The sequence below is a fragment of the Rhinolophus hipposideros genome, assembly GCF_964194185.1.
Source record: "Rhinolophus hipposideros genome assembly, chromosome: 12".
In the NCBI taxonomy this organism is placed as follows: Eukaryota; Metazoa; Chordata; class Mammalia; order Chiroptera; family Rhinolophidae; genus Rhinolophus; species Rhinolophus hipposideros.
The window spans coordinates 11,435,827-11,463,031 of record NC_138058.1 but is presented as its reverse complement, the minus strand read 5'-3'; the positions used below and the strand labels follow the sequence as shown (position 1 = coordinate 11,463,031).

Sequence of the window (27,205 nt, the reverse complement as noted above, 5' to 3'; positions counted from 1 at the left end):
TCCCTGCTCCCGGCACTGCCTGGTTGGGATGAGGACCAGCTGGTGTGGGGAGATGTTAGAGTCAACATTTATGGGCGTCCCACTTCTGGTGCTGGAGCCACACACAGGGCACGGCTCTGTGCAGCAGGGTAAAATGCTGAGACAACAACCTGTGGTTGTCTTTCCTGACCCCTGCTTTGGTGGGGGCACACAGATTCAGCCAAACACACACTTGAATGTATTTTTCAAAATCATAATAAATATCACTGTCTTTATAGCCAAGGTTTTTTCTTTCTTTTTTTTTTTTAACAATGCAAGATTGGGTTTTTAATGTAAGAAAAGTATCCCCCCCCCCTTTTTCCTTCTAGAGCTCCAAAAAGATTCAAAGCCTAGATGATGTGGATGAGACTTTACCCCATTGGTGTCAGAGCCGGAGACATCTGGCTGGGCATGAACAATTGCTCTGCCCAAATGGAGGAAGGAACTTGGGCAGCAAGAGGAAGAGACTAAAGTGGGGACTCTGGAGGTGTCTGGGCCTGGGGGTGAGAGGTGAGAGAGTGGGTGATGAAGAAAGAAACCCCAGATATTCTGAGGGATTAGAAAAGCAGGGGATACATGGACCTCACTGTCCAGTGAAGCCCAAAGGGCAGTGAACCCCCACAGAAGTCCCAGGGTCGGAGGACAGCAGACAGACAGTGTGGTGGCTCTTCACCACTGTGGAGCAGGACAAGGACATCTGAATGCACCAGGAAGGTCCTCATGGTTGGGAGGCGGGACCTCACGACCAAAGGGCCAAAGGGGCGCTGGACACTGATGGACAGAGGCCTCCAACTGAGGACCCAACAGTGATCCTGGGGACCACCAGCCAGATATTTCTGCCCAGTCAGGAAAACAGAGACATCTTCATAAACTTTACATACCCATCCTGCTCCCCACCAAGAAGTGAAGGGAAAGGAGGGGAAGGCATGCAAATGGCAGTTGAAATCAAGGAAAGACTGTTTACCCAGACAGACGAAATCAGATTTCCTGTTATTCTAAATAACATAGTTCAAGGGCTAAGTCAAGCTCAAAAGGGGAGAAGGCGGGGCACAGCTCTGCCCAGGGGGCGTCACGAAGGGGTGCTGCACTTCCCCCTGGGGTCACAGCCAGGCTTCCCTCTGCCACCAAGTCCTGGCCTGGCAGTGGCTGGTTACATGTATCCTTGCCAAGACAAAAGACACCCCTGTGGGAATAAAGCCCAGACTTGAAGGCCAGAGGGAGGTGGCTTTGTCCCTGCCCTGTGTCTCCACTCAGCCAGAGGGACAGGTAGGTCAGAGTTACTGGGCCGTGCCAAGTCCCCACAGCTCAGAACCTTTAACTGTCACTGGATGGGTCAGCATGTGCATACGTCCCTTTGTCCCTAGCTGCACGAGAGCATGTTAACCTGAACGTAACCACAGCTCACTTCTTTCTCTAGCATCAGTCTCCTCAAAAGTCAACCTTTTAAAACTCACGTCAAGCCTTCTGGCACGAATTTCCAAAGCATCTTCCCCTCTCTCAGGACGTCCCTGACATCCTGAGAGACCCTGGGCCCCTGTCACCAGCGGAAGCACCTAACTTGTCCTGGGTACTTCATCAACACCCTAGAATCTTGTCTTGAGGAAAAGGAGAATGTTGGTCTGTGAGCATCTCCTTCTCAGCACTGTCATGCTCTGGGGCCAGGCTGGCCCACACCCTGCCTCTAAGCGCCTCCCTGCGGGCACCACCAGGCAGGGGAGAAGGCACCAACCCCATGTGGACCTCCAATCCCAGGGTACCATGCGGTCAAAGTACTCAACCAGTGAGTTCTGGCTCCCAGAACTGGGAGCTGACGCCTGCCCCAGGCAACACTCTCAAAGAGGGCTGCATCCTTAGAGGGGGCATGATTCCCATGCTACTAAGCAGGTTCTCATCCAAGGCGTTCTAGTGGGTCAGTTTCTTCCTCCCTCACTCACCCATTCATTTGTGTGTTCATTCATTCATGCATTCAACATACGTGTACTGCATGTCAGCTCTGTGACCAGCCTTGCGCCAAGTGCTGGAAGTGCAGCTGGGACAAGGTCCCAGAAAAGACCGGCAAGAAACAAGTGAGCACATCCGTCTCCAAAGGTCCCTTCTGTGTGTGGCCAGGGCCAGGAGGGAAGTGAACACGGTATTGGGAAGGTGGCTCAGGTGAGCCTCTGTGGGGAGAGGACCTCTGAGCTGAGACCACAAGTCTGAGAAGGAGTCGCCAGGAGAAGAGAGAGCATCTACAGCAGGTATGAGGCCTGGGGTCAAAGGCAGCCTGGACAGCTCAAGAAGCCAGAAGGAGGTCAAAGTGTGTCGCAGGAGAGAATGAGAGGGTATCTGAGAGGCAGGCAGAGCCTGGAGTGTGGACTGGACACTGAACGCAGTGGGAAGGCAATGGACCCACAGCACAGAGCAGGTTCTTGGTAAATATGCAGAATGAATGAATGAATGAATGAATGGAGTGTTTATGCAGGGGAGAGATATATCTAATTTACATTGAAAAGACAAGCAATGCCACCTCCTGCAGCGGGTAAGTGGGGCCATAGGGGTCGCTCAGAGAGGGCACCGGACCCTGAGGGGAGAGAGGCAGATGGTTGGCGGTGGGGAAGAAGCCAAATTACCGAAGACAGCCGCCTCATTTTGCTCGACCGCTGGTTGCGGGGCTTAACCAGGAGCTTGTGCTTAGCTGCAGAATTGTCCAGGCAGGAGGAGAATTCTGGGGGATAACTGAAATCAGCCACAGGTGCCACATTGCTGTCCAAGGTCCGGGGGAAGACGGGGGCGTCATTCAAGTGCCTGGAGGAGAGCTGGTCTGGAGATGGCGGCCGGGACGAGGAAACTAAAGAGACCTTCATGAGACAAGGAGCAAACACAGCAAGCATTAATTCCCAAGACAGAACGGTTGTAGCTAACACTTCAACTCTCTCCTTTTACCGTGCTGTCTTCCCACGAGAGGACATGTTTTACATTTGACTCTCAACAGGGAGGGTCCTAGAATAATGGCTGGGAGGTTTCAGGGCTGGGCTAACCCCTGGAAACCTACCATTCATTTCCAAAGCCACCCAGACAACCTGACATCCCAGGCGTCCTCAGCAGGATAGCTGCCTTCACCCTCCCACAGCAGCTGGCACAGGTGCTTCAGACAAGAGCTGGTTTCTCTGATGACACAGACCAGCCCTATTTCTCCAAGGGCAGAGCTGGGCGTGGTTCTATCTCTGGAAGCTGAGAGGGTGGCCCAACGGTGTGACTTATAGGTACAGAATGCGCGCAGCCCACCACTCAGCAGTCTATCACCAGTGCTGTGCTTGTTCATTCTAGGAGGTTTCTGTCGCTTCTGTAAGTTACCATCTGTTAAGTTGCAATATTTCAGTAGCTTACACCGCAGCAGAGAGTGACTGGCAGCCAAGGGCAAAAGTATGGCCAGGGAAGAAGGGGATTCTGGTCAACACGTGCAAGAATCAATCAAGAATGATGGCAACACCCTAAGACCCTGCCCACTGAACTTGGCAAGCTCCTCCACCGAGTGGGGTCTAAGTGGGTCTCCTGCAAAGTCACTGTCAGCATAAAGTAATGGAGGGGGCACCCACTGGGACCATGAGCAAATTCTACCCAGATGAGGACTGAGGTGCAGAGAGAATCTGGGAGGTGCTGGCTTTGGTAACAACCCTGCCACCTACAAGCAACCCAACGGACTTTCTATTCTCACCAGGTGCTCAATGTTAGTGTCAAGTTTACGTGGGTTGTCCAATGTTGTTTATTTCCCCTTATTTTTTACTGTAGTAAAATACACATAAAATTTAACATCTTAGCCATTTTGAGTGTACAGTTCAGTGGTGTTAAGTACATTCGTATTAGTGTGCAACCATCCCCACCATCCATCTCCAGAACTTTTCCTCTTGTGAAACTGAAACTCTATATCCATTAAAAACTACCTCCCCGTCCTCCTTCCTCAGTCCCTGGCACCCACCATTCTACTTTCTATCTCTATGAATTTGACTACTCTAAGTACTTCACATAAGGTGTGATCAAAAAATATGGTGAATGTTTAAATTTTAAAAATTATTACAGTAAAAAGACACATTGCCATTAATACTCCCCTCAAAATACTTCCCCTCACTTCGAACACACTTATCCCATAATTCTTGCCACTTTCTGAAGCAGTTCTGGAAGTCCTCTTTCATGAGTGTCCTTGGTTGTGCTCTCATGGCTGCCTTGATGTCCTAAATCGATTCAAAATGTTTGTCTTTTGCGGTCACTTTGATTTTGGGGAAGAGCCAGAAGTTGCACGGTGCCAGATCCAGTGAATAAGGTGGATGAGGACATACTGGAATGTTTTTATTTGATAGAAATTGCTGTACAAGAAGCGATGTGCAACATGGAGCCTTTCTGTTGTGATCACAAAATACGGTGAATGCTGCTGCCGAGTGCCATCCAACGGAAAGGCAGGGATCTTCAATACAGGAAGCGGTGCGTTGAACCTTAGTAACAGTGTGTGACAAGTTTTGACTTGTTCGATGCAGTCAGTCGGGTGTGAGCTACAGTTGAAAGAAGGTCTGTTTTAAAGTGTGCCCTAAATCATCTTCCATCATGGCAATGCTCCATGTCACACATAACTTCTGGTGTATGGCAATTTCTGTCAAATAAAAACATTATGATATGTCCTTATCTACCTTATTCACCGGATCTGGCACTGGGCGACTTCTGACTCTTCCCCAAAGTCAAAATGGCCATGAAAGGAAAATGTTTTGAATTGACTCAGGACATCGAGGCAGCCACAACAGCACAACTAAAGACACTAATGAAACAGGACTTCCAGAACTGCTTCAGAAAGTGGTAAGAACAATGGGATAAGTATGTTTGAAGCGAGGGGGAGTATTTTAAAGGAGATTAATGGCAATGTGTCTTTTACTTTAATAGATTTTTAAAAATTTAAACCCTCACCGTACTATTTAATCACATCTTGTATAAATGGAATCATACAGTATTTGTCTTTTGGTGTCTAGCTTATTTCATTTAGCATAATGTTCATCCATGTTGTAGCATGTGACAGGATTTCCTTCCTTTTTAAGGCTGAATGATATTCCATTGTGTACATAGACAACATTTTGCTTAACCATTTATCTGCTGGACACTTGGGTTGCTTCCACATTTTAGCTATAGTAAATAAAGCTGCTATGAATGTGGGTGTACAAATATCTTTTGGGGGCGTTCTTACAATTCTTTTGGATAAATATCCAGAAGTATAACAGAATTGCTGGGTCATATGGTAGCTCTAGTTTTAACTTTTTGAGGAACTGCCACACTGATTTCCATGATGGCTGCACCATTTTACATTCCCACCAACAGGGCACAGGGGCTCCAATTTCTCCACATCCACATCCTAGTCAACACTTGTTATTTTTATCATTTTTGATAGTAGCCATCCCAATGGGTGTGAGGTGGTTTCAAGTTTACATTTTAACTTAAGACTATAATTTTATGCATCTCACAATGGTTTAGTAAGCCCTCATGAAAACAGTCTCCCCAGGAAGGAGGCGGTGAACAAGATACAGGAACGAGCAGGCTCCCAGGGGTGTGAGTGCATCTCGCTTACCTGCTTTTCCACAACCCTGGAGCCCCACACAGTGCAGGTACCCAGTAGCCTATGCTAAACTAGAGGGGGGCAGGCCAGAGGGGTGGCACTATTAGAGAGACTGGCTCTGATGTAGGGACTGTCCCCTGAAAAAGGACACTGCCTCAGAAGGGAATGTAGTCTCACATAAAGGTCCCTTATATGTTTTAATGCAAGTATAGAGATTATTCCTGTCAGTTTGATACAGTCCCATTCATTTATTTTTGTTTTTACTTCCCTTGCCTTTGAGGTCAAATTCATAAAATCCTTTTTGAACCCAAGGTCCATAAGTTTACTACCTATGCTTTCTTCTATGCAATTTACTGTTTCAGGCCTTATATTTAAGTCTTTGATCCATTTTGAGTTAATTTTGGCATATGGTGACAGATAACAATCTAGTTTCATTCTTTTGCATGTGGTTTTCCAATTATACAAGCACCATTTATTAAAGAGGCTTTCTTTTCTCCATGGCATGTTTTTGGCTCCTTTGTCAAAAATTGTCTGCCCACACATATGTGCATTTCTTTCTAGGTTCTCAGTTCTATTCCATTGGTCTGTGTATCTGTTTTTATGCCAATACCATGCTGTTTTGCTTATTGCCACTTTGTAGTATAAATTGAAGTCAGGAATAGTGAAACCTCAGGCCTTGTTCTTTTTTTTTAGGATTGCTTTGGCTATTCGGGGTCTTTTGTGATTCCACACAAATCTGATGATTTTTTTTATTGTTCTATTTCTTTAAAAAATGACACTGGGACTTTGATGGGGATTATATCAAACTAAAAGCTTCTGCACAGCAAAAGAAACTGTCAACAAAACAAGGAAGCAAACAACTGAATGGGAGAATATATTTGTAAACAACACCTCTGATAAGGCCTAATATCCAAAATATATAAAAAGCCATACAACTCAACAACAAAAAAACAAACAACCCAATTTTAAAAATGGGCAGAGGACCTGAACAGACAGACACTTCTCCCAAGAAGACAGACCAACAGCCAACAGATATATGAAAAAATGCTCAACTTCACTTGCTGTTAGGAAAACACAAATCAAAACCACAATGAGACACCATCTCACACTTGTCCGAATGGCTATTACCAACAAAACAAGGAATAACAAGTGTTGGAGAGGCTGTGGAGAAAAAGGAACTCTCACACACTGCTGGTTGGGAATATAAATTGGTACAACCACTATGGACAACAGTATGGAGGCTGCTAAAAGAAATTAAGACCAGAATTACCATGTGATCCACCAATCCCTCTTCTGGGTAACAACCCCAAACCCCTGAAAACATTTATCCTTAAAGATGTATGTACCCCTATATTCACTACGGCATTATTCACAGTGCCAAGACATGGAAACAATTCAATAGACGGATAAATAAAAAAGATGTGGTATATACATACAATGGAATATTACTCAGCCGTAAGATGAAATACTGCCATTTGCGACATGTATGAATCTTGAGAATATTATGCTAAGCAAAATAAATCAGACAGAAAAAGTCAAGAACCATATGATTTCACTTATATGTGGGATATAAAACTGAAAAATAAACAAACAAAAACTCATAGACACAGACAACAGTTTAGTGGTTACCAGAGGGTAAGGGGGGAGGAGGAGAGGTAGAAGAGGGTAAAGGGGGTCAAATGTATGGTAACGAAAGGGGAACTGACTGGGTGGTGAGCACACAATGTGATATATAGATGATGTATTACAGAATTGTACACTTGAAACCTATAATAATTTCACTAACCAATGTCACCTCAATAAATTTAATAAAAATTAATTTTAAAAAAGTTTTTTGAAGTTCATTCCTGTCAACTGGGAGAAGACATTTACTGAAACAAGGGAAAGAGGTTATAAGTGAATACAATCTATTATAGTTCTCTTGTTTTAGCTATTCAGGTTCTTACAGGAATAAAGGAGGACGAATTATTATAAAAATAAGCCACAGGGGCCGGCCTGGTGGCTCAGGTGGTTGGAGTGCCCTGTTCCTAACGCCGAGGTCCACGGTTCGATTCCCACATGGGCCAGTGAGCTGCGCCCTCTACAGCTAAGAGTGTGAACAACGGCTTCCTGGAACCGGGCTGCCGTTAGAGGCCAGAGGTCGGCGTGAGGTGCCATGGGCTGCTGTGGGCTGCTGTATGCTGTTGCGGGCTACCGTGTGCTGCAAGGAGTGGCCAGTGGCCAGTGTGAGTGGCCGGCAGCCGGTGAGAGCTGCTGCGTCAGCCCGGGGCGGGGGGAGTGCAAGGCTCATAATCCCAGCATGGGCCAGGGAGCTGTGTTCTACACAACTAGACTGAGAAAGAACAGCTTGAACTGGAGTGGGGTGGGGAGTGGGGGAGGCAGAAGGGGGAATAAAAAAAAAAAATAAGCCACAGGACTCCTGGCCATGACTTCCTCTGTACCTGTGGCTTTGGCTTCCCCTGCTGTAGCTGATGACTCAGGAATTCACCTTAGATTGGACTGGTGAAACCTTTCCCAGGAAGCCCTCCTTCAGGGTCACAAGCAGGACGGGTCCATTTCAAAATCATACAGAATCTTCCCTTCCCCCCTTGTCCGGAGGAAAAGTATATATACATACTTGGTGAAACTTTGCTTTTGTTTTTCTGACTGTCTGGGATTCAAGAGAACAGACCAGATGAGCTGCTTTGCAAATGCAGTGAGCCCACACATGAGAATGATTACATCGTGTGTGACAAACGGGCTTCTGGTCACCCCTCTATAAACCCAAAGGACAGGCATTCTTCCCTGCCTCCTTCACCTGGGTCCCCCGTGTCTGCTCTGCCTGAGCCGATGGTCCTGGTGTGGCCCACTCTGGCCCCCAGGTTGGGGGCCTTGGCCAGGAGCTTCACTTCCCAGACACCCTGAACAACTCTGTGGGGAATGCAGTGGTTCCCTGTCCACCCCCTGCACTGGCTGTTACACGGGTCTTCCTGCCAGGGAACTGAGCTCTCACTGCCCAGTCTCCGCTGTGGTTGGAGGTCTTGGGACCTGGAAAGACCGAGCCCTTCAGGACCAGGAGAATCATGAGCTCCGTCTTCAATCAGTGAAGCAATTACTGGGGGTGGGGTGGGGTCCACAGGGAAGAGGCATAGGAAAGCTGACTGGCGTACTTATCTGCAGACTGGCAGCATCTGGGCATTCACACTGGCACTGCTTGCTCCCAGTCACCCAATTTTTCCTGAAATCTGTGCTTCGGGATGATTCTGGAAGTGGGTGATTTAAAAGGCTAATGGTAGCCCTGTGTTGGGGCTCAAAGGGACCTGAGGAAATAGCCTGGGGTTCAGATGCTTTTTTGAGGGTGACCCTAGGTGACAGCTGCTTTACAGTGTTTATCCTCAAAAAGAGGGGCTCAGCCACTGAGGGGAGGGCTGAGGGTGACACATGCGGGTGCAGCCAGCAAACATGAGGCAGAGGTGACGGGGCCGTTCTGGGACAAGAGGCCAGCTGGCCTTTCGCAGGTGCGGACCCCAATCTCATCTGATTCTCTGAGGACAGATTCCTACAGGTGATGGAACCTGCCCACGGCCTTGCTCCATAGTGGTGGTGGGTGACTTTCCCCCTTTTGCCACTAGAGCTGTGTCCCCTCTGCTGAACTGCCCTCAGCTCAGAGCAAACAGACTTTTGTCACCCTCTACCCAGCATTCCCTACTTAATGGCAGGAAACCTAGAATATGACTAGTTAGATGTCATTCTACCTTAAAAATCACCAAATTAAGTTTCCTTAGTTGTTACCCCATGTGGTAATAAAAAATTTAAAAGTCATTCAATGTATTTCCTGAAAAATTCATTCTGCCAGGAAATATCAACTTGGCAGGGATATCAAATATTGTTTCTGAAGACCCTTTCTCACAATAAGCTTCATTAAGTTTCTCTGTCCAGAATGTGAGCCTGTGGATGTGCCACAGCAGGAAAAAATTAAACAGCCCCCAATCCCATCCTTTTGGGATTTAAGGCACCATTATATCAAATACCATGTGTTATATAAACACATTCTAAAGGGTTCATTGTTTACCCCTCTCTCTGCCCACTGGGCCCCAAAACACTTTCAGGGCACAAAATACCATCATTGTGTCTTCAAATCCATGAGGATTGAGATTATCTATTCTGTTCAAGTCTTAAAGGCTCATATTGTGGTTGCCTATGAAGCGAGTGGACTGTTCACATGGTCCAATCTCCAAACACTTAAAAAAATTTTTTTTTAGTAACAGAACCACCATGGGAGGGATGCTGAGAAGGACCAGATCAGCCCTGCCCAGTATGAGCAGCTCTTGCTCAGCTGATTGTGGAATTTGTGCATTATAGCGCTTTGCGGGTTCGGAGCTGGTCGCACTCCCTTGTGAGTGGCATTAGAAATGACGTGTTCTCTCTACTGTCTGTCTCAGCTAAACACGCTGCTGTGAGCGTCGGAGTGTGCTGTGGGATTCAACAGGGGCCAACCATTGTCCAAAGAGACATCTTTCCCACAGTGTGGCCCCAAAACATACAAAGTCACATCTGGTCCTGAGGCTGGGGACGCTGAAGCCACACACCTGAGCATGCGAAGGGATGTCTATCGTGTGGTAATTACACCATAAGCAGCCACAAGCCTGTCAGCTTCCCTCCAGTATTTTAAGGTGTGGAGGAGTGTAGGGTCGACACCCAGGAAATGGGCCAAACCATGCTCCTGTCCTCCTTCGTTCCTGAGGTGGGAGAGCAGGTGTGGGTAGCCACTGTCTTCAGACGCTGCTCATGGAACAAGTAGGGATAGGTTTGCCCTAGAGTGGAACTCTGGAGAGAATACTTCTCTAGCTAATTCAGGGTAAGCCCCAACCACGGGATGGGTTTACACTCGTCCAACCATAGCCTGGTCCGTCATCACTGACCCTTTGGGAATCCACAAGTGCACACAAACTGGGTAAATTTTCTTTCCCCTGACTTTGCAGGTGGGGTGGGGGACCCCCAATGGGTGGGGGGCTCTGGGTGTCCAGGTTGAAGCGACTACCGATTACATTTCAGAGCAGCACAGAATCTGCAAGACACCGAGTCACAATGAAAGCCCGAGGCTTCGCTGTGACTGACCCTCGACGAGGGCAGAAGTGACCACTCCAAGGACATACAGGCCAGGTATGTGGCTATAAACAATGGACTCTGGCTTTTACTGGTTTTCCAAGTGTCAGCATAATATGGACAACTCCAACTCTATCCACACCTCAGCAAGCTCGTCTACAAGGGGGAAGCAATCATTTATATACAAATCCATTGTATGGGCTTCAAATGGCAGCACCATGAGCTCTGTGGTTTACACATGAGAAAGAGCTCAGTGCTTCCTCATGCGGGAGGGTGGTACCCAGGATGAGCTCTCCCGCCCTGCTGAGGTCATACATCTCCTGCCTGTCAAACTTTCCCAGCAGCCCTGTTCACCAGCATCATACCTTACATTCCTAACCCTAACCTAACAAGTTCTAGTCATCCCCCAGTCAGATATGGGAGCCTAGATTAAGTCAAATGTTTTTACCACTCCCTTCTCCCTCTGGCCAAGTGTCATGACAACAGAGAACAGACACAATGGAGTTTTGTTCTTTGAGACAGGATGCTGGTCTGGTAATCTGCTCAGACAAGAAAAACAAGATATGGGGTTGATTGTATCAGACCTGTAACCATCTTGAAGAATGTCACCAAAATCCTATCTCCCAACAAGACCGGAATTTCTGCTCAAAGAATGAAAATAAATACCAACTATGGGCTCCAGTGATGTGATCTGGAATACCTCTTGGCCACACAGAGCCCGGCCACCCCCACCATGAGAATCTTAAGAGAACATACGGGGCCCCCAGGGGCCCTGGCTGCCCTGTGTGGTGGGTGTGGATGGAGACGTGGGAGATGCAGGCTGCACTTGCCTTTATGGTGGTGCCAGGACCGATGTCATGCAGCAGGGACATCTCTGGGGGGCTCCTGGGCAGACCATCATCCTCAGAACTCATGCCAGCATCATCTCCCCGCTTGGCAGGAAGGCCTCCTGGAGGTGGTGGTCCCATTTTCACATTACACTGTATTTTTAACTGGATTGGAATAAAGAACATTTGCTCTTGTTTTCATCAGCGACTTTTATCAACAAATCCTCCTGCCCCAATTCATTCATTTGGGGGATATTTTCAGTGGCCTTGCCTGGTGCAGGGGACTGAAGCAAAAGAACCTCTGCCACTAGCTCTCTTGCTGTCATCTTGAAAATGAGTGATTATGATTTAGAACGAGTCGATGTCCAGGTGTAACTAACTTGGTGTGTCTTGGGAGAGCTGTGATATGCATGCAATTACACTCCAAAATATATCCAAAGCACCAAGCAGCAACAATTTAAAAACTTCTTGATTTGTGTGTGACATACATACCAAGTGACACCACCAGGAAAAGCTTACCTGAAGAGCCTTAATCCGGTCACACACATTTTCCTGGGAGAACACCCGCACTGGACGTGAAGGGTCCTGGCCCGACTCGGGAATGAAAATACTGTCGTGCGAGAGGGCCCGGCTGCCCAGTGAGCCCCTTGACTCCCTAGGATAAAAGGGACACCGTGAAACTCTGCTCACCACCACCTCTCACCTGGGGCCCTTGGGACGAACAGCAAGGGGCATGTGGGTCCATGGCCCAGCATACGACAAACACACGGCTACATTTATTTTTGAATTGGTCCTGACTCCGGTTTATCCCCACCCTATCAAATACCACGGTCAACTATTAGGAGCATTGTTGAGACAGGAATTTTCCTAACAGATCTAAAGGTTGTGTGAATCCTTTTCCTTAAAGGAAAAACCAAGGTCTGACGAGGTGTGAGGTCCGAGACAGGGATGCCTTGGCTGGCTGGCGGGGTTGCCCAGGAGGGTGAGGTCATTCCTATGGCACACATGCAGCCCCTTGGTGGTCTGGAGGCCATGTCTACACAGCAGGCTGAGGACCGGCCTCACAGAGGCGTCCTCACAAGGTGGTCCAAAGCACACGTCCACAGCTGGGCTTGAGAAGTGCACATCTGTAAAGCCTCGCCCTTTTTCATTACCTGATTTGATCACTGCAACCTAACCTGTGTTGCTAGGTCCTGGGGTATAGATGGCGGGCCCTTGTGTCATCACAGTCTCAGCAGCCCCTTCTCCAGCCCTGACCTCAAGGCTCCAATTTGGAACTGTACCCACAGGACATTCACAAAATGTCCTAAGAGGATGTGGGAGTTAGCTGTCACATTTTCCTAGCAGCGTGGCTGCCTGAACAATAGGTGGAAGGAGGTGATTGAGACCCAATGATGAAGGAAGGAAAGCCGGCCTCTGCAGACACTGGCAATCCTGTGCACCATGCCCCCTTCACCCCCACCCACCCCAGGCATCCTGTCCTCTGTGAGGCATTAGGGACTCTTAGGATCTACGTGTGTTGGCTAGAGATTCTGTCTAACTTCTTTCTAGCCCGCTACAGTGAGTTTGCGAGTGGGGAACCCAAGGCTCCCAGAAGGGTGTGTCCTCATATTTCTGGGACGGAATCAGGCCAAGGGAAAGCACCAGGCAGGCCCTCCCACAAGGGCAGCTCTTGTCACAAAGATCACAGGCACACCTGGGTTTCCCTCCTACAGTGGGCAGCCCATGGTCATACCCTTTGGAAACCGTGATCACTGCCCAAGCACCTCTACTCTGGTTGGAACTGAGAGTTGAGACAACAGGAAAAGGCCTCCGCAAAATGCACTGGCAAAAACACAAGGCCAAACACAGCAACATTTATGGAAACGAAAGACTGGAAGCAACCCAAATGTCCCCCAGGAGGTGTCCGAGTAAACTGTGGAACATGTTATGTACAGACTGCAGCTGACCAATGGGTGAGAAATGTCTGTGAGCTGTATACGGGCAGCACAAGACTATACTAAGCCAAAACTAGAAAAGAGTGCAGAAAGATGATGGTGTGTTAGTTGGGTGCGGGAAACGGGGTGAGAATATAGATGAACACATGTGAACATATGTGTGTGTTTGCTCATATTTTTAATGCGCCCTCAGAAGAAAGGAACACACATAAGATCTGAGAGATTGATTTTTGTAAAAGCCTGATTTACAGAACACCGAAACCTATCTCCTGACTAATGAACATTTGCCAAGAATCTCTCCCCATCTTCAAGCCAATGAACTTCCTGCTTGGACTCTGGCTGGACTTCCCCCTCTTTTCACGCCATTCCCATAAATACAGCCCACTAAAAACCCTCAGTGGACTCTCCTGTGTCTTGCTACAGCATGCATTTCCTGATTTACCATTCCTCTGCTATTCCCGAATAAACTCAGTTTCTGGTCATTTGAAAAAAAAATAAAAAAATAAAAAATAAATAATAAATAAATAAATAAATAAAAGGGTAACAAACTAATTTAAAAAAATGATTTCCTTTGGGGGAAGGGTAGAACAAGGTGGGAGACTGGTGCCACGGTACCTACATTTACAATTCTGAAACTACCTAAATGTTTTACACAGTTAAAAGACAAAAGTCAAATGAAAAGGGAAATAAAACAATCTCTAAAACTAGAAAACAATAAGGAAAAAAAAGAAAACAATCAGAAACAAGCCTGATTTTATATCAGGTTGTTGGCATAACCACACAGAGAAAAGTGATTTCAAGTGACTTTAACTCAACGTCCAAGTGACTTTTGAGTCTACGCGTACATCCGTAATAGGATAAATTCTAAGAACAAAAAACTCCAGAGATAACAAATTGCACTTGGTAGTCTCATGAGTAGCAATACTGATTTTTTTAAAAACTGCAGAGCAATCTCTATAGTATGCAACTTCTGTGTGGGAGAGGACAATAAAATTATTATAAGTGTACTATACAATGAAGAAAATAATTTTATTAATATCATTAGGAACCAAGATTTACGGGATAAAAGTGAATTCAAACAAAAAGGTAAAATTTCTGTCTTAATAAATTAAACTGGAGATATGAGTGAATTCATGATTTATATTTCTCCAAAAATATAAAGCATTGTTCCTAACTATAAGTATTGGAAAGGTTTAGAAGTAATAATATCCAACTCACTACCAATCACCACCCCTGGCAGCCAGACTGTGGTCTCTAAAAACCATTTCTCACTGAAAGGAACTAGAACCCTGTGAAGAAACGGTGGATGACAGGTCTAAGGCAGGAAATACACTAAGTAAACCTGAGATTTCTCCTAAGAAAGCAAGGACGCTTTCAGAGACAAGTGCGGTCATGTCCAAACAACCCAGGAGCTAATGCAAAGGGATTGCCAATAACATAAGATGGGACAATGTGAACATAAAAATGAATAAAGACTGTCCTGGGTTAAAGCAAATCAAATATATAAAAATCCGTGCATTCACCATGATACTCAAGAAAAAAGAGAAGAAAAAACGAAAACTCATTGGCCAGTATTGGAAGCTGAGCGGGCCCCAGGTCATCACTCTGGAGGTGGATCAATGAAAGCATCATTTTTCCAAGCTCTGTCCTGCCTTTCCTGTACCAATTGTATTTGAGAGCCAGCAAGGTACTGGTGAAGGAAAGGTCTTCTTCACAGAAGAATTGCAGCTGATGCATGCAGAACGAATGACAGAATTATGAAAACCACCCTTGTACGACGAAATGATGGATCCAGGCGATGGGTGTCAAAACCACTGGTGGAGGGATCGCAGTGATACCCCCCTGAACCCACTGCTCAGTCTTAGAGCCACTAGAAGTGGGACAACCAGAAAGTATGTGCCTGGTGGTGTGAAGTGACAGTAAGTATCCAGCACCATCTTGAGCCTAAATCTAAGTAAATATCTAGATCCATTTAACACTTTACGAGAAATGCAGAGAATACAGGAGTGAGCACAATCATGCTAAGCAAAATCAAAGCCTTCTGGTGGGATATTCGGCCCAGCAAATGACCCCGCTCGTCCAGCAGATCATGGCATGACACAAATGGGGATGGGGAGGCTCGTACAGATTAAGAGGTTTAAGACACATAACCACACAGGCACCATAAATGGGTGTCAACTTTTCAAACCCACAGGCTTGCCAGCATGAATGTGCCTTGGCAGATGGGACTCTTCCGCCCATGGTGATGGAAGAGAGGTTGGTGCAGAGTCCAGAAGACACACAGACTTACAGAGGGTGGAGAGGTGGCTTTAAGACCTTGCCTGTTCCTCTGCACTGCTCTCTAAAAAATGTCATTTGTGCTTCCTGTGCCTCGTCACTCTCCACCTGCAAGCTTCCTTTCCTAGCGTTAATCCAGCAAACTTTTACCAGTCAGGGAGGACCAGACTGCTGCCAGGTGCTGGGAATATAAAGATGGAAAGGACACTGTCCCACCTTCCCATGGGTTTCCGGTGATAGAGAGGGGATGGACACATGGACAGGCTATTTCACCCCAGCTGGGCCTTCCTGCCACGCTCCTTCCTGTTCCGTGGCCGGAAGGGCCACTCCCAGGCCTGTCTCCCAGACACCAGAACTGTGTGCTGCAGTCAAAAGACCGGGGTGGGCGGGGTGAGGGTCAGTTTTCCTGGGGCTGGCCCAGTGAAGACATTGACTAATTCGCAATGTTATCCCTATAATGTCTTGCTCCCCAAGAGTTTGGGGCACACTGCCTACAAATTCTGTGTCCCTCTCCTCTCCGTGTCTCACAAGGTACAATGGGGCACCTGCTCACTACTAGCTGGGAGGAAAAAAACAAAAAATACCTCAGAAAAAACTTGAATCTTTCCTCTTCCGTAATTTGGTGCCACCAAGTGGTCAGTGTAATTTTTACTCCTTTAAAAACCAGAGAGGAGACTGGTGAGGAGGGATGGGGATAGGACGCCACCACTAGGACACTGAAGCCCCACGTCAGTGTGATCAGTTTCCCATTGTTGAGGGTCATTATGACTCTGAAGACTTTTATCATCGGATTAAGAGCCAATGTTGTTTCAAAGAAAACTTAAAAGCTGGCATAGCAACAAACCCGTTTGGTGTTTTTTTCTTTCACTCACAGATATAACTGCTGAAATAACTGGAACATATGTATTGTAACTATATTTTGGTGAAATGCAAATTATAAAAATAACGATTTCTTCACTATCTTCCATCAAATTTTATGCCTACTGAGTCTGTTCTTTCTGACATTTTGGGATGAGTTTTCTAAGAAGGAACAGGAAAAGCCTCTTTCTCTGTTCTTTCTTCTCCCTTCTCCCCTCTTCCTGTCTCTGCCTCTTTGAAAATTTTCTTATCAGATTACCCAAAGTTCAAGCTTAAAGAGATGTACTTCCCTGGTATAGTATCCAGGTCCTCAAAAAGAGTTTCAGGTCAAAATCAATCAGGGTTTGTACCCTAATCTTGTCACTTTCAGCTGTAGGATATTGGGCAAGTTCTCCAAAATTTTGCTAAAGTGTGGTGTGCTCATTGATGAAATGGTATCTTACCTCCTGTCCCACAGCGACTGTAGATGTTTAATATAAACAGCACCTGGCACACAGCAGGTACCTAATAATTTCCCCCACAATATTGTCCCCAACATGTATGAAAAGACAGAAAGCACAACTTCTATGGGAGAACCTGCCATAGAATTACCTACGTGGCAAATAGACTCAGAAACGCAGCAAATTACTAAGACAACGAGACAGAGTATTCGGCGCTCCCACTCACACAAGCCTCAAGGATGTGAAAAGCAACTTACTCAAGCTCATCCTCTGAGTCATAGCCCACTGGCCCTGACTCAATGGCCATGACCTCACTCTTCGCCTGACTTTGCTTCCAGGTGCTACTTCCTGTGGACGAAGGGGATTCCTTTCTCTTTTTCTTCCCGAAGAACTTCTTAAATGTTTTGAATTTGGATTTTTTCTTTCCTGTGCGGAAGAAATGCATGGGAGGGCTTACCAAACCTGTGCAAGACATGCATGAGGAGAGAAAGCAACATTTCTGTCCACGCATCAATTCTTCGCTCCTGACGAGTCCCTTTCCTTCTGAATTTTTACAAGGACTAAACAATAGAAGGATGCCAATTTGTGGGTTACCAGGATACTGTCTAATGTATCTTGAAAATCTGCCAGAACAATTTATTCGTTTTATAAGTAAATAATTTTGTAAGCTGAATTCCTTAAAAACAAAAACAAAAACAGGGTCTTTATATTTGGTTTATATTAACGACCTCTGGGGAAATGTGCACGACCTTGCTCTAACGTGGAGAACTGGACTTACTCTAGCAGGAATTTCCATGGTACCTGAGAGTCCATTATCTGGAAAGACTCCCGTTTTCTGCATTTGCCAGGTCACCATCTGGCCTTTGCAGAAGGTCCACATCTCCGCACGTCTGAACAAGCATGGAGCCTCACTGTCCTTTTGCAGTCAAAGATGCCACTGCTGGATTCGTGGATGTGGGTGACAGTGGCCGCACAGACTCGGAGTCTCACGGCTGAACACGTTTGTTTGACTTGCAATGGTTAGTCAGCCACCCACTGGGGGCCTGTTTGTGCTACATTTATTCACCTGCTAGACTTTTTAATTCAAATTCTTTAATGGTGGCAGAGACTATTCAGGTTTTCTACTTTTTTAATCTGTTTTGTTAAGTTACATTTTTCTAGGGATTTGAGTTTTTTCCAAATTTTCAAATTTATTGACATATAGTTATTAATAATATCCTCTTATTGTTTTAGCATCCACATAATCTGTAATCAAGTTCTTTCTCAGCTCTGATACTAATTACGTGTGCCTTCTCTTTTTTCCTTGATCAATTGCACCAGAGGTCTGTCCATTTTATTTGCCTTAAAAGAAAAAAAAAAGTTTGGCTTTGTTAATTCTCTCTACTGAATGTTTATTTTACTTATTTATTTTTTTAAATTTTTTATTGGGGAATATTGGGAAACAGTGTGTTTCTCCAGGGCCCATCAGCTCCAAGTCGTTGTCCTTCAATCTAGTTGTGGAGGGTGCAGCTTACTGGCCCATGTGGGAATTGAATCGGCAACTCTGCTGTTCAGAGCTCGAACTCTAACCAACTGAGCCATTTGGCTGCCCCCTGAATATTTATTTTTTATTGTATTAATTTTGTTCTTATTTTTATCCTTTCGTTCCTCCTACTTTCTTCAGATTTACTTTACTTTTTAAACTTCTTGAGACAAATATTTAGCTTACTAATTTTAGGCAACTTAATTTATTAATTTTAGGTACTTTCTAAGGACTTGGGGATTTTCTTATCTTTCTGTTACTGATACCTAGCTCAACTGTACTGTAGTCAGACAATATACTCTGTATGAGTTGAATCTGTTCAAATTTGTTGAGACTTGTTTTATGGCTTACCATAAATTTATAAGAGTTCTTAGTGTGCTTGAAAATGTATTTTTTTCAATGTTCTATATATGTCATTTAGGATAAGTCCATTCTCTTTTTAATTGTTTTGTCTAAATACTTTATATCTTTAATTTTTAATGCATTTCTTCTATCAATTACTGAGATGCATAAAAATAACCTGCTCTGACAGATTTTATCTTTATTTAACTGTCAATTTCTACTCTATAACTTTTGACGTTTTGGTGCAGAGAAAGATACATTTATTATTTTGCTGGGGAACAGAACCTTTTGTGAAATGTCCTCTTTAATTTTAGTAATGTTTTTTGCCTTAATTTTTATTTTGACTGCTATTAATACAGCTATGCCAGCTTTCTTCTGCCCAGTGTTTGCCAGGCACATGTCTTTCAATCCTTTTACCTTCAACTTTTCTGAATCTTTATATTTAACAGAGTTTGAGTTTAATGATCTTTAACTTCTAACTGGAAAAATTAATGCAATTAGTCTACTCACACTCGCTTTCATTAATGATATGTTAATAAAACAAGTCCACCATCTTACGTGCTTTTCCTTAATCTCCTTTCTTGCTGTCTTTTGGATTAACTGACTTTAAAAAATTATTCCATTTCTTCCCATTTCTAGTTCTTTTTATTAGTTTCAGGTGCACAAGACAAAGTAATACTTAGACGTTTATCATTTATATCCCTCACGCTGTGTGAACCCCCACCATCCACTATCCCTCTGACATTGCACACAGCCATCACATTTCCACTGTCTCTATTCCTAATGCTGTACTCCGTTTCTTGTAAGTATGTAAATACATATATATGTATACATATACATACATATATATGTATATATATATATATATATATATATATATATATATAATTATAGTTGGCATTCATTATTGTTCAGCTTCAGGTGTACAGTGCAATGATCAGGCATCTACATCTTTCCTGAGGTGGTCTCCCAAATGGGACACGTGTCCATTGGAAACCCTACAAAATCTTTACAACATTATTGATTACGTTCCCCAAATTAATTTTCAAAACCCCGTGGCCATCTTATGGTTACCGACTGTTTTCTAATCCCCTCACCTTCCCCCTTATCCCCCGCCCCCGCCCATCTAGCAACCCTCAGTTTTTCCTCTGTCTCCAAAACTGTTTCTGATTAGTTCATTCACTTATTCTTTTCTTCAGATTCCGCATATAAGTGAGATCATATGGTATTTGTCTTTCTCTGTCTGACTTATTTCACTTAACATAATGTTCTCTAGGTCCATCCATGTTGTTGCAAATGGTAAGATATCTTTCTTCTTTATGGCTGCGTAATACTCCATTGTATAAATGTACCACAGTTTCTTAATCCAGTCATCTACCGATGGGCATTTCGGTTGTTTCCATGTCTTGGCTATTGTGTATAGTGCTGCAAAAAACATAGGAGTGCATAAAGATTTTTGAATTGGAGTTTTGGATTTTTCCGGATAGATACCTAGGAGTGGAATTGATGCATCATAAGGTAGTTCCATTTTCAGATTTTTGAGGGACCTCCATACTGTTTTCCATAGTGGCTGCACCAATCTGCAATCCCATCAACAGTGCACAAGCGTTCCCTTTTCTCCACATCCGCGCCAGCACTTGTTTGTTGATTTATTGATGATAGCCATTTTGACTGGGGTGAGGTGGTATCTCATTGTGTTTTTTATTTGCATTTCTCTGATGGTTAGTGAGGTTGAGCATTTCTTCATATGTCTGTTTGCCTTCTGTATGTCCTTTTTAGAAAAATGTCTCTTCATGTCCTCTGCCCATTTTTTAATTGGGTTGTTTTGTTTTTTTGGAGTTGAGTTGAGTGAGTTTTTTATAAATTTGTGATATTAACCCCTTACCAGATATGTCATTGGTAAATATCTTTTCCCATTCAGTAGGATCCCTTTTTGTTTTATTAATGGTTTCCTTTGCTGTGAAAAAACTTTTTAGTTTGATGTAATCCTACGTTTATTTTTTTCTCCTACTTCCCTTGCGTGAGGGGATATATCAGTAAAAATCTTACTCCGGGTAATGTCTGTGAAGTTTTTTCCTATATTTTCTTCTAGGGATTTTATGGTTTCAGATCTTATATTTAAGTCTTTAATCCATTTGGAATTTATTTTTGTATATGGTTTAAGGAGGTGGTCCAGCTTCATTTTTTTGCATGTGTATGTTCAGGTTTCCCAGCACCACTTATTGAATAGACTGTCTTTACCCCACCGTACATTCTTGTTTCCATTGTCGTAGATTAAATGGCCATATAGGCATGGATTTATTTCTGGACTCTCTATTCTGTTCCATTGATCTATGTGTCTGTTTTTATGCCAGTACCATGCTGTTTTGATTACTGTAGCCTTGTAGTATAATTTGATGTTAGGTATTGTTATACCTCCCACTTTGTTCTTATTTCTCAAGATTGCTGAGGCTATCCAGGGTCTCTTATGGTTCCATATAAATTTTCGGATTATATGTTCTATTTCTGTGAAAAACGTCGTTTGTAGTTTGACAGGAATTGCATTGAATATGTATGTTGCCTTAGGCAGTATGGACATTTTAATTATATTAATTCTTCCTATCCATGAACATGGTATGTGTTTCCATCTATTTGTATCTTCTTTCATTTCTTCAGTGTCTTATAATTTTCTGAGTACAGATATTTTACTTCTTTGGTTAAATTTATTCCCAGGTATTTTATACTCTTTGAAGCAATTGTAAATGGGATTGCTTTTTAAATTTCTCCTTCTGATGTTTTATTATTGGTATATACAAATGCAACTGATTTCTGAATATTAATTTTGTATTCTGCTACTTTACTAAATTCATCTATCAGCTCTAATAGTTTCTTGGTGGAGTCTTTAGGGTTCTCTATATATAGTATCATAGCATCTGCATATAATGACAAGTTTACTTCCTCTTTACCGATTTGGATGCCTTTTATTTCTTTTTCTTGTCTGATTGCTGTGGCTAGAACTTCCAGCACTATGTTGAATAGAAGTGGAGAAAGTGGGCAATCTTGTCTTGTTCCTGATCTTAGGGGGAATGGTTTTAGCTTTTCCCCATTGAGTATGATGTTAGCTGTGGGTTTATATGGCCTTTATATATGGCCTTTATTATGTTGAGATATGATCCCTCTATTCCCACTTTCTTAAGGGTTTTTATCATAAATGGCTGCTGGATTTTATCAAATGCTTTTTCTGTATCTATTGATATGATCATGTGATTTTTATTTTTCATTTTGTTAATGTGGTGTATCACATTAATTGATTTGCGGATGTTGAACCACGCTTGCATACCAGGGATGAATCCCACTTGATCATGGTGTATGATCCTTTTAATGTATTGCTGAATTCTGTTCGCTAATATTTTGTTGTGGATTTTAGCATCTATGTTCATTAGCGATATAGGCCTGTACTTTTCTTTTTTTGTGGTGTCTTTGTCTGATTTTGGGATCAGGGTTATAGTGGCTTCGTAAAAAGTGTTTAGGAGTCTTCCCTCCTTCTGGATTTTTTGGAAGAGCTTGAGGAGAATAGGTGATAATTCTTTTTTGAACGTTTTGTAAAATGCACCTGTAAAGCCATCTGGTCCAGGGCTTTTGTTTGTTGGGAGATTGTTGATTACTGATTCAATTTCCCTAGTGGTAATCAGTCTATTCAGGTTTTCTGTTTCTTCTTGAGTTAGCCTTGGAAGGTTGTATGCCTCTAGAAAATTTTCCATTTCTTCCAGATTGTCAAATTTGTTGGCATATTAAAATTTTTTGTATTTCTGCGGTGTCTGTTGTCACTTCTCCTCTTTCATTTCTGATTTTATTAATTTGGGTCCTCTCTCTCTCTCTTTTTAATGAGTTTGTCAATTTTGTTTATCTTCTCTAAGAACCAACTCTTGGATTCATTGATCTTTTGTATTGTTTTTCTGGTTTCTATTTCATTTATTTCCACTCTGATCTTTATTATCTCCTTCCTTCTGCTCCCTTTGGGCTTATTTTGCTGTTCTTTTTCCAGATCCCTTAAGTGTGAAGATAAACTGTCGATTAGTGATGTTTCTTGTTTCTTTAGGTAGGCCTGCAGTGCTATGAACTTCCCTCTTAGGACTGCTTTCGCGGCATCCCATAGATTTTGGGTTATCGTGTTTTCATTTTCGTTTGTCTTGAGATATCTTGATTTCTTCCTTGATCTCCTGCTTGACCCATTCATTATTTAATAACAAGTTATTCAGCCTCCATGAATTGGTGTGTCTTCCAGTTTTTTCCCATAGTTCATTTCTAATTTCATAGCACTGTGGTCAGAGAAGACAATTGGTATGATTTCGATTTTCTTAAATTTATCAAGACTTGTTTTGTGGCCTAACATATGGTCTATCTTGGAAAATGTTCCATGTGCGCTTGAGAAGAACATGTATTTTGCAGCATTGGGGTGAAATGCTCTGAAAATATCGATTAAATCCAAGTGGTCGAATGTATCATTTAAGGCTCTTGTTTCCATATTATTTTTCTGTCTGGAAGACCTGTCCCTTGTCGTCAGAGGTGTGCTGAAGTTCCCTACTATGATAGTGTTACTGTTGATCTCTGTCTTTATGTCAGTCAACATCTGTTTTTATACATTTAGGTGCTACTATGTTGGGTGCATACATGTTTACTAGGGCTATGTCCTCTTGTCGGATCGATCCCTTTATTATTATATAGTGCCCATCTTTGTCTTTTAATATGTTCTTCATTTTAAAGTCTATTTTGTCAGATATAAGTATTGCAACTCCAGCTTTTTTCTCATTTCTATTTGCCTGAAATATCTTACTCCAACCCTTCACTTTCAGCCTGTGTGTGTCTTGATCTGAGGTGAGTCTTTTTTATACAGCATATATAAGGGTCTTACTTTCTTATCCACTCAGGCACCCTATGTCTCTTGATTGGAACATTTAATCCATTTACATTTAAAGTGATTATTGATATGTACATAGTTATTGCCATTTTTAAATTTGTAGTTAAATTGTTTTCATCTTTCTTTTATTTACAGAAGTCCTTTTAGTATTTCTTGCAATGCTGGCTTGGTGGTAATAAATTCCTTTAGCTTATTCTTTTCTGGGAAGTTCTTTATCTCTCCATCAACTTTAAATGATAGCCTTGCTGAACAAAGCAATCTAGGTTGTAGGCCTTTGTTTTCCATCACTTTGAGTATCTCCTGCCACTCCCTCCTGGCCTTCAATGTTTCTGTAGAAAAGTCATTTGATAGTCTTATGGGAGTTCCCTTGTATGTAACTCTCTGTCTTTCTCTTGCCGCTTTTAGGATTCTCCCTTTCTCTTTAAGCTTTGTTATTTTAACTGTAATGTGCCTTGGTGTGGACCTGTTTGGGTTTATCCTGGTTGGAACTCTCTGCACTTCCTGGGCTTGTATGTTGGTTTCCTTCAACAGGTTAGAGAAGTTTTCAGACATTATTACTTCAAATATGTTCTCAATCCCTTGCTTCTTCTCTTCACCTTTTGGTATTCCTATGATGCGCATGTTGTTGTGCTTGATGTTATCCCAGAGGTCTCTTAAACCATCTTCACTGTTTTTTATTTTTTTCTTTCTGTTGTTCTAGTCGGGTGATCTCTGCTAACTTGTCTTCTAAGTCGCTGATTCGATCCTCTGCTTCATCTAACCTGCTGGTAATTCCTTCAAGTGAGTTCTTAATTTCGGTAATTGTGTTCTTTAGTTCTAACTGGTTGTTCGTTATGATTTCTAAATCCTTCTTTATTTCGTCTCTAAGCTCTTTAAACATTCTTATCACCAGTGTTCTGAACTCTGTCTCTGATAGGTTGGTTACCTCTGTTTCATTTGGTTCCACTTCTGGAGGTTTCTTCTGTTCTTTTATTTGGGACATGTTTCTTTGTTTCCCCATTCTGCCTGACTCTCTGTGTTTGCTTTGATGTATTAGGTAGATCCCCTAGAGTTCTTAGTTCTTGCTGGGTTATCTTATGTAGTACGTGTCTTTTATATTTGACTTGCACTACTTCGTTCTTCTCCTCTGCATGTGCTCCAAAGGTGACTCTTGTGTATATTGTCCTGTTAAAGAAGATCTTTAATTGCTTTTTGCTTGTGAGTAGGTGGGGTTAACTCCTAGGCTGACTAGTTGTGAGACTTGGCTCTGCCCACTCACTGCAAGATGTTCTGCTGCGTGAGGGTTGACCACTTACATGTGGTTTGGCCTCTATGGGCTCGTGTGCCTGTAGAGAATTCCCTCTGGGTGTGTGACTTGTAGGTCAAACCCGGTAGTACTCTGGTTTGGTCTGGAGTTGGCCTCTGGATATGTTGAATCTTGTGCCTCTTAAGCTGGGCCCTGGTAGGGCAATTTCAGAACAAAGCAAATCACCAAGCACAACAACAACAACAACGACAACAACAACAACAAAGAAAAAAATCAAACTCATTCACGTGTAAAAACAACCGACAACCGCCACTCAACAAAAAGATATCAAAGATATAAGACAAAACAAAACAAAACAAAACAAAACAAAAAGCAGCGCCAGTCTTGGCTTAAGCCCACCAAGTAATCTCCAGGTTTTCCTCTGCTGTACTAAAGAGTCCCCTGCGTATTGTGCAGGCAGAGCCAGTCACCTGGTGCCCAGAGTGACGTTGGGACTGCAGATTTAGGTGCATGGGCCTGAGGGGTCTGGATGGTAGTTTTTACAAAGTCAGTGCAGTTTCTGCCCTTGCCTGCACATATGCTCACTGAGAGTAGCACCACCATCCCTGTGTCCAGTTCTCCTGAGTCTTAGGGCACTTCTTCCGTGTGTGTGTGTGTGTGTGTGTGTGTGTTTGTGTGTGGCGGGTGGGAGATTTCTGAGCTGCTGAAAGCGCAGAGCTGTGTCTGACACCTACTGCTGGTCCCTGGGAGTGCCTCCCCAGTTGTAATTGCCCCGCCCTAGGCAGGCCAGAAAGGGTGGGGGCTGGGGGTAGAGGAGTCTCTTCTCTCCTAGCCCAGCAAAAATCACACTCTTCCCAGCCTCTTCCCTGGGTCAGAGCTGCTTGCCAGTCTTCCCAGAGCCTGAGCACTAAGGCTCCTCTGTAATCTGACACTACTCCTCAGTTCAGGGGCCAATTTAAGTCTCTAGAAGAGCAGGGGTAGGACTGGAAGGGGGAGGCGGGGGAAGGGCCCAGGTATGGAGTTTGTGTCCTTTGTCCGGCCTAGGGCCCAACTGGAGGTATCAGCTGAGGTTATTGCCTCAAATGACGGATATACTGCCCCCTTGGCAGGAGAGATCAGCTGTGAGATGCAGAGAAAGAGCCCACCTCCTGGCTTTTGTGTTCTCTGTTCCGTCCTGGGATCCCCTGCATCTCTGCAGCTGCGGATGCCAGCCACATTTCCACCACCGCAGATGCTGGCCGCGTTTCCACCGCCGCAGATGCGGGCCACGTCCTCACAGCTGCAGATGCGGGCTGCGTCTCCACTCCGCTCTCTTCCCTCTTCCCCTGCTCGCCCAATTTAACCACCTTCAAGTAATCCTTGCACAAGTCCCTTAGCTGTTCTGCATGATGAGCAGAGAGTCCTTTGATGGGTTATAAATGTCCCGTTTGTGATAAGATCCGGAGGAGAACTCAGAAAGTCTTCCCATTTCTAGTTTGTAAGCTTTGCCTTTAATCTCTGTTATTTCACTGATTATCCTAGAAATTATACTACACATTCTATTATAAGACAAGACAAAGAACTTGAATACCTTAATCATATTTTTATGCCCTGTTTTTGTTCTCACGTTTAAAAAACCCAAAAGATATTATTCCATGTACATTTAGATGTATCTGCTTGTTTCTCATTTCTTCTGCTTCCCTGTTCCTTCTTTGTTTCAGACAAATGTTTCTAAATGTTTCATTTAGGATGATTTTCCTTCCGCCTGAAGCAGATTCCTTCAGAATCCACTTTTGGGAGGGTCTGCTCGTGACAAACTGTTGTTGTTTGTCTGAAAATGCTCTTATTTCTCCTTCATTACTGAAATATATATTTTCCTAGGTATAACATTCTAGATAGACAGTTATTTTTCTAAGTGATTTCTTTCAATAACATTGAAGCTATTATTTCACTGTTTTGTGGCTTCTCTTGTGTGGCTGAGAAGTCAGGTTTTTGTGCCCTTAAAGGTAATGTCTTTTTTTTAATCAGACTCATTTTAAGATTTTTCCCCCTTTGTCTTTGATTTTCTATATTTTCACTCTGTATGGATTTCCCTTTTTATTAATCCTTCTTGGGATTCATCAGGTTTCTTAAATCTGTGGATTGGGTCATCTTTTTAAAAATCAATTCCAGAAAATTCTCAGCTATTCCCTCTTCTCCTGAGACTGT

At 43.6% G+C, this 27,205-nt stretch overlaps 1 protein-coding gene across 6 annotated transcripts in view; it reads right to left on the bottom strand.

Annotated features, from left to right (window-relative positions):
• Positions 1-27,205, bottom strand: part of CRACDL (CRACD like) — a 112,047-nt gene that overhangs the window by 19,920 nt on the left and 64,922 nt on the right. For all 6 annotated transcript variants that reach the window (XM_081069699.1, XM_081069700.1, XM_081069695.1 and 3 more), the window contains exons 3-6: positions 17,269-17,437; positions 12,019-12,154; positions 11,503-11,664; positions 2,628-2,855 (exon numbers count right to left, since the gene is read on the bottom strand). In XM_081069699.1, the coding sequence (XP_080925825.1) occupies positions 2,628-2,855; positions 11,503-11,664; positions 12,019-12,154; positions 17,269-17,437 (695 nt within the window). The remainder of the gene's footprint in view (positions 1-2,627; positions 2,856-11,502; positions 11,665-12,018; positions 12,155-17,268; positions 17,438-27,205) is intronic.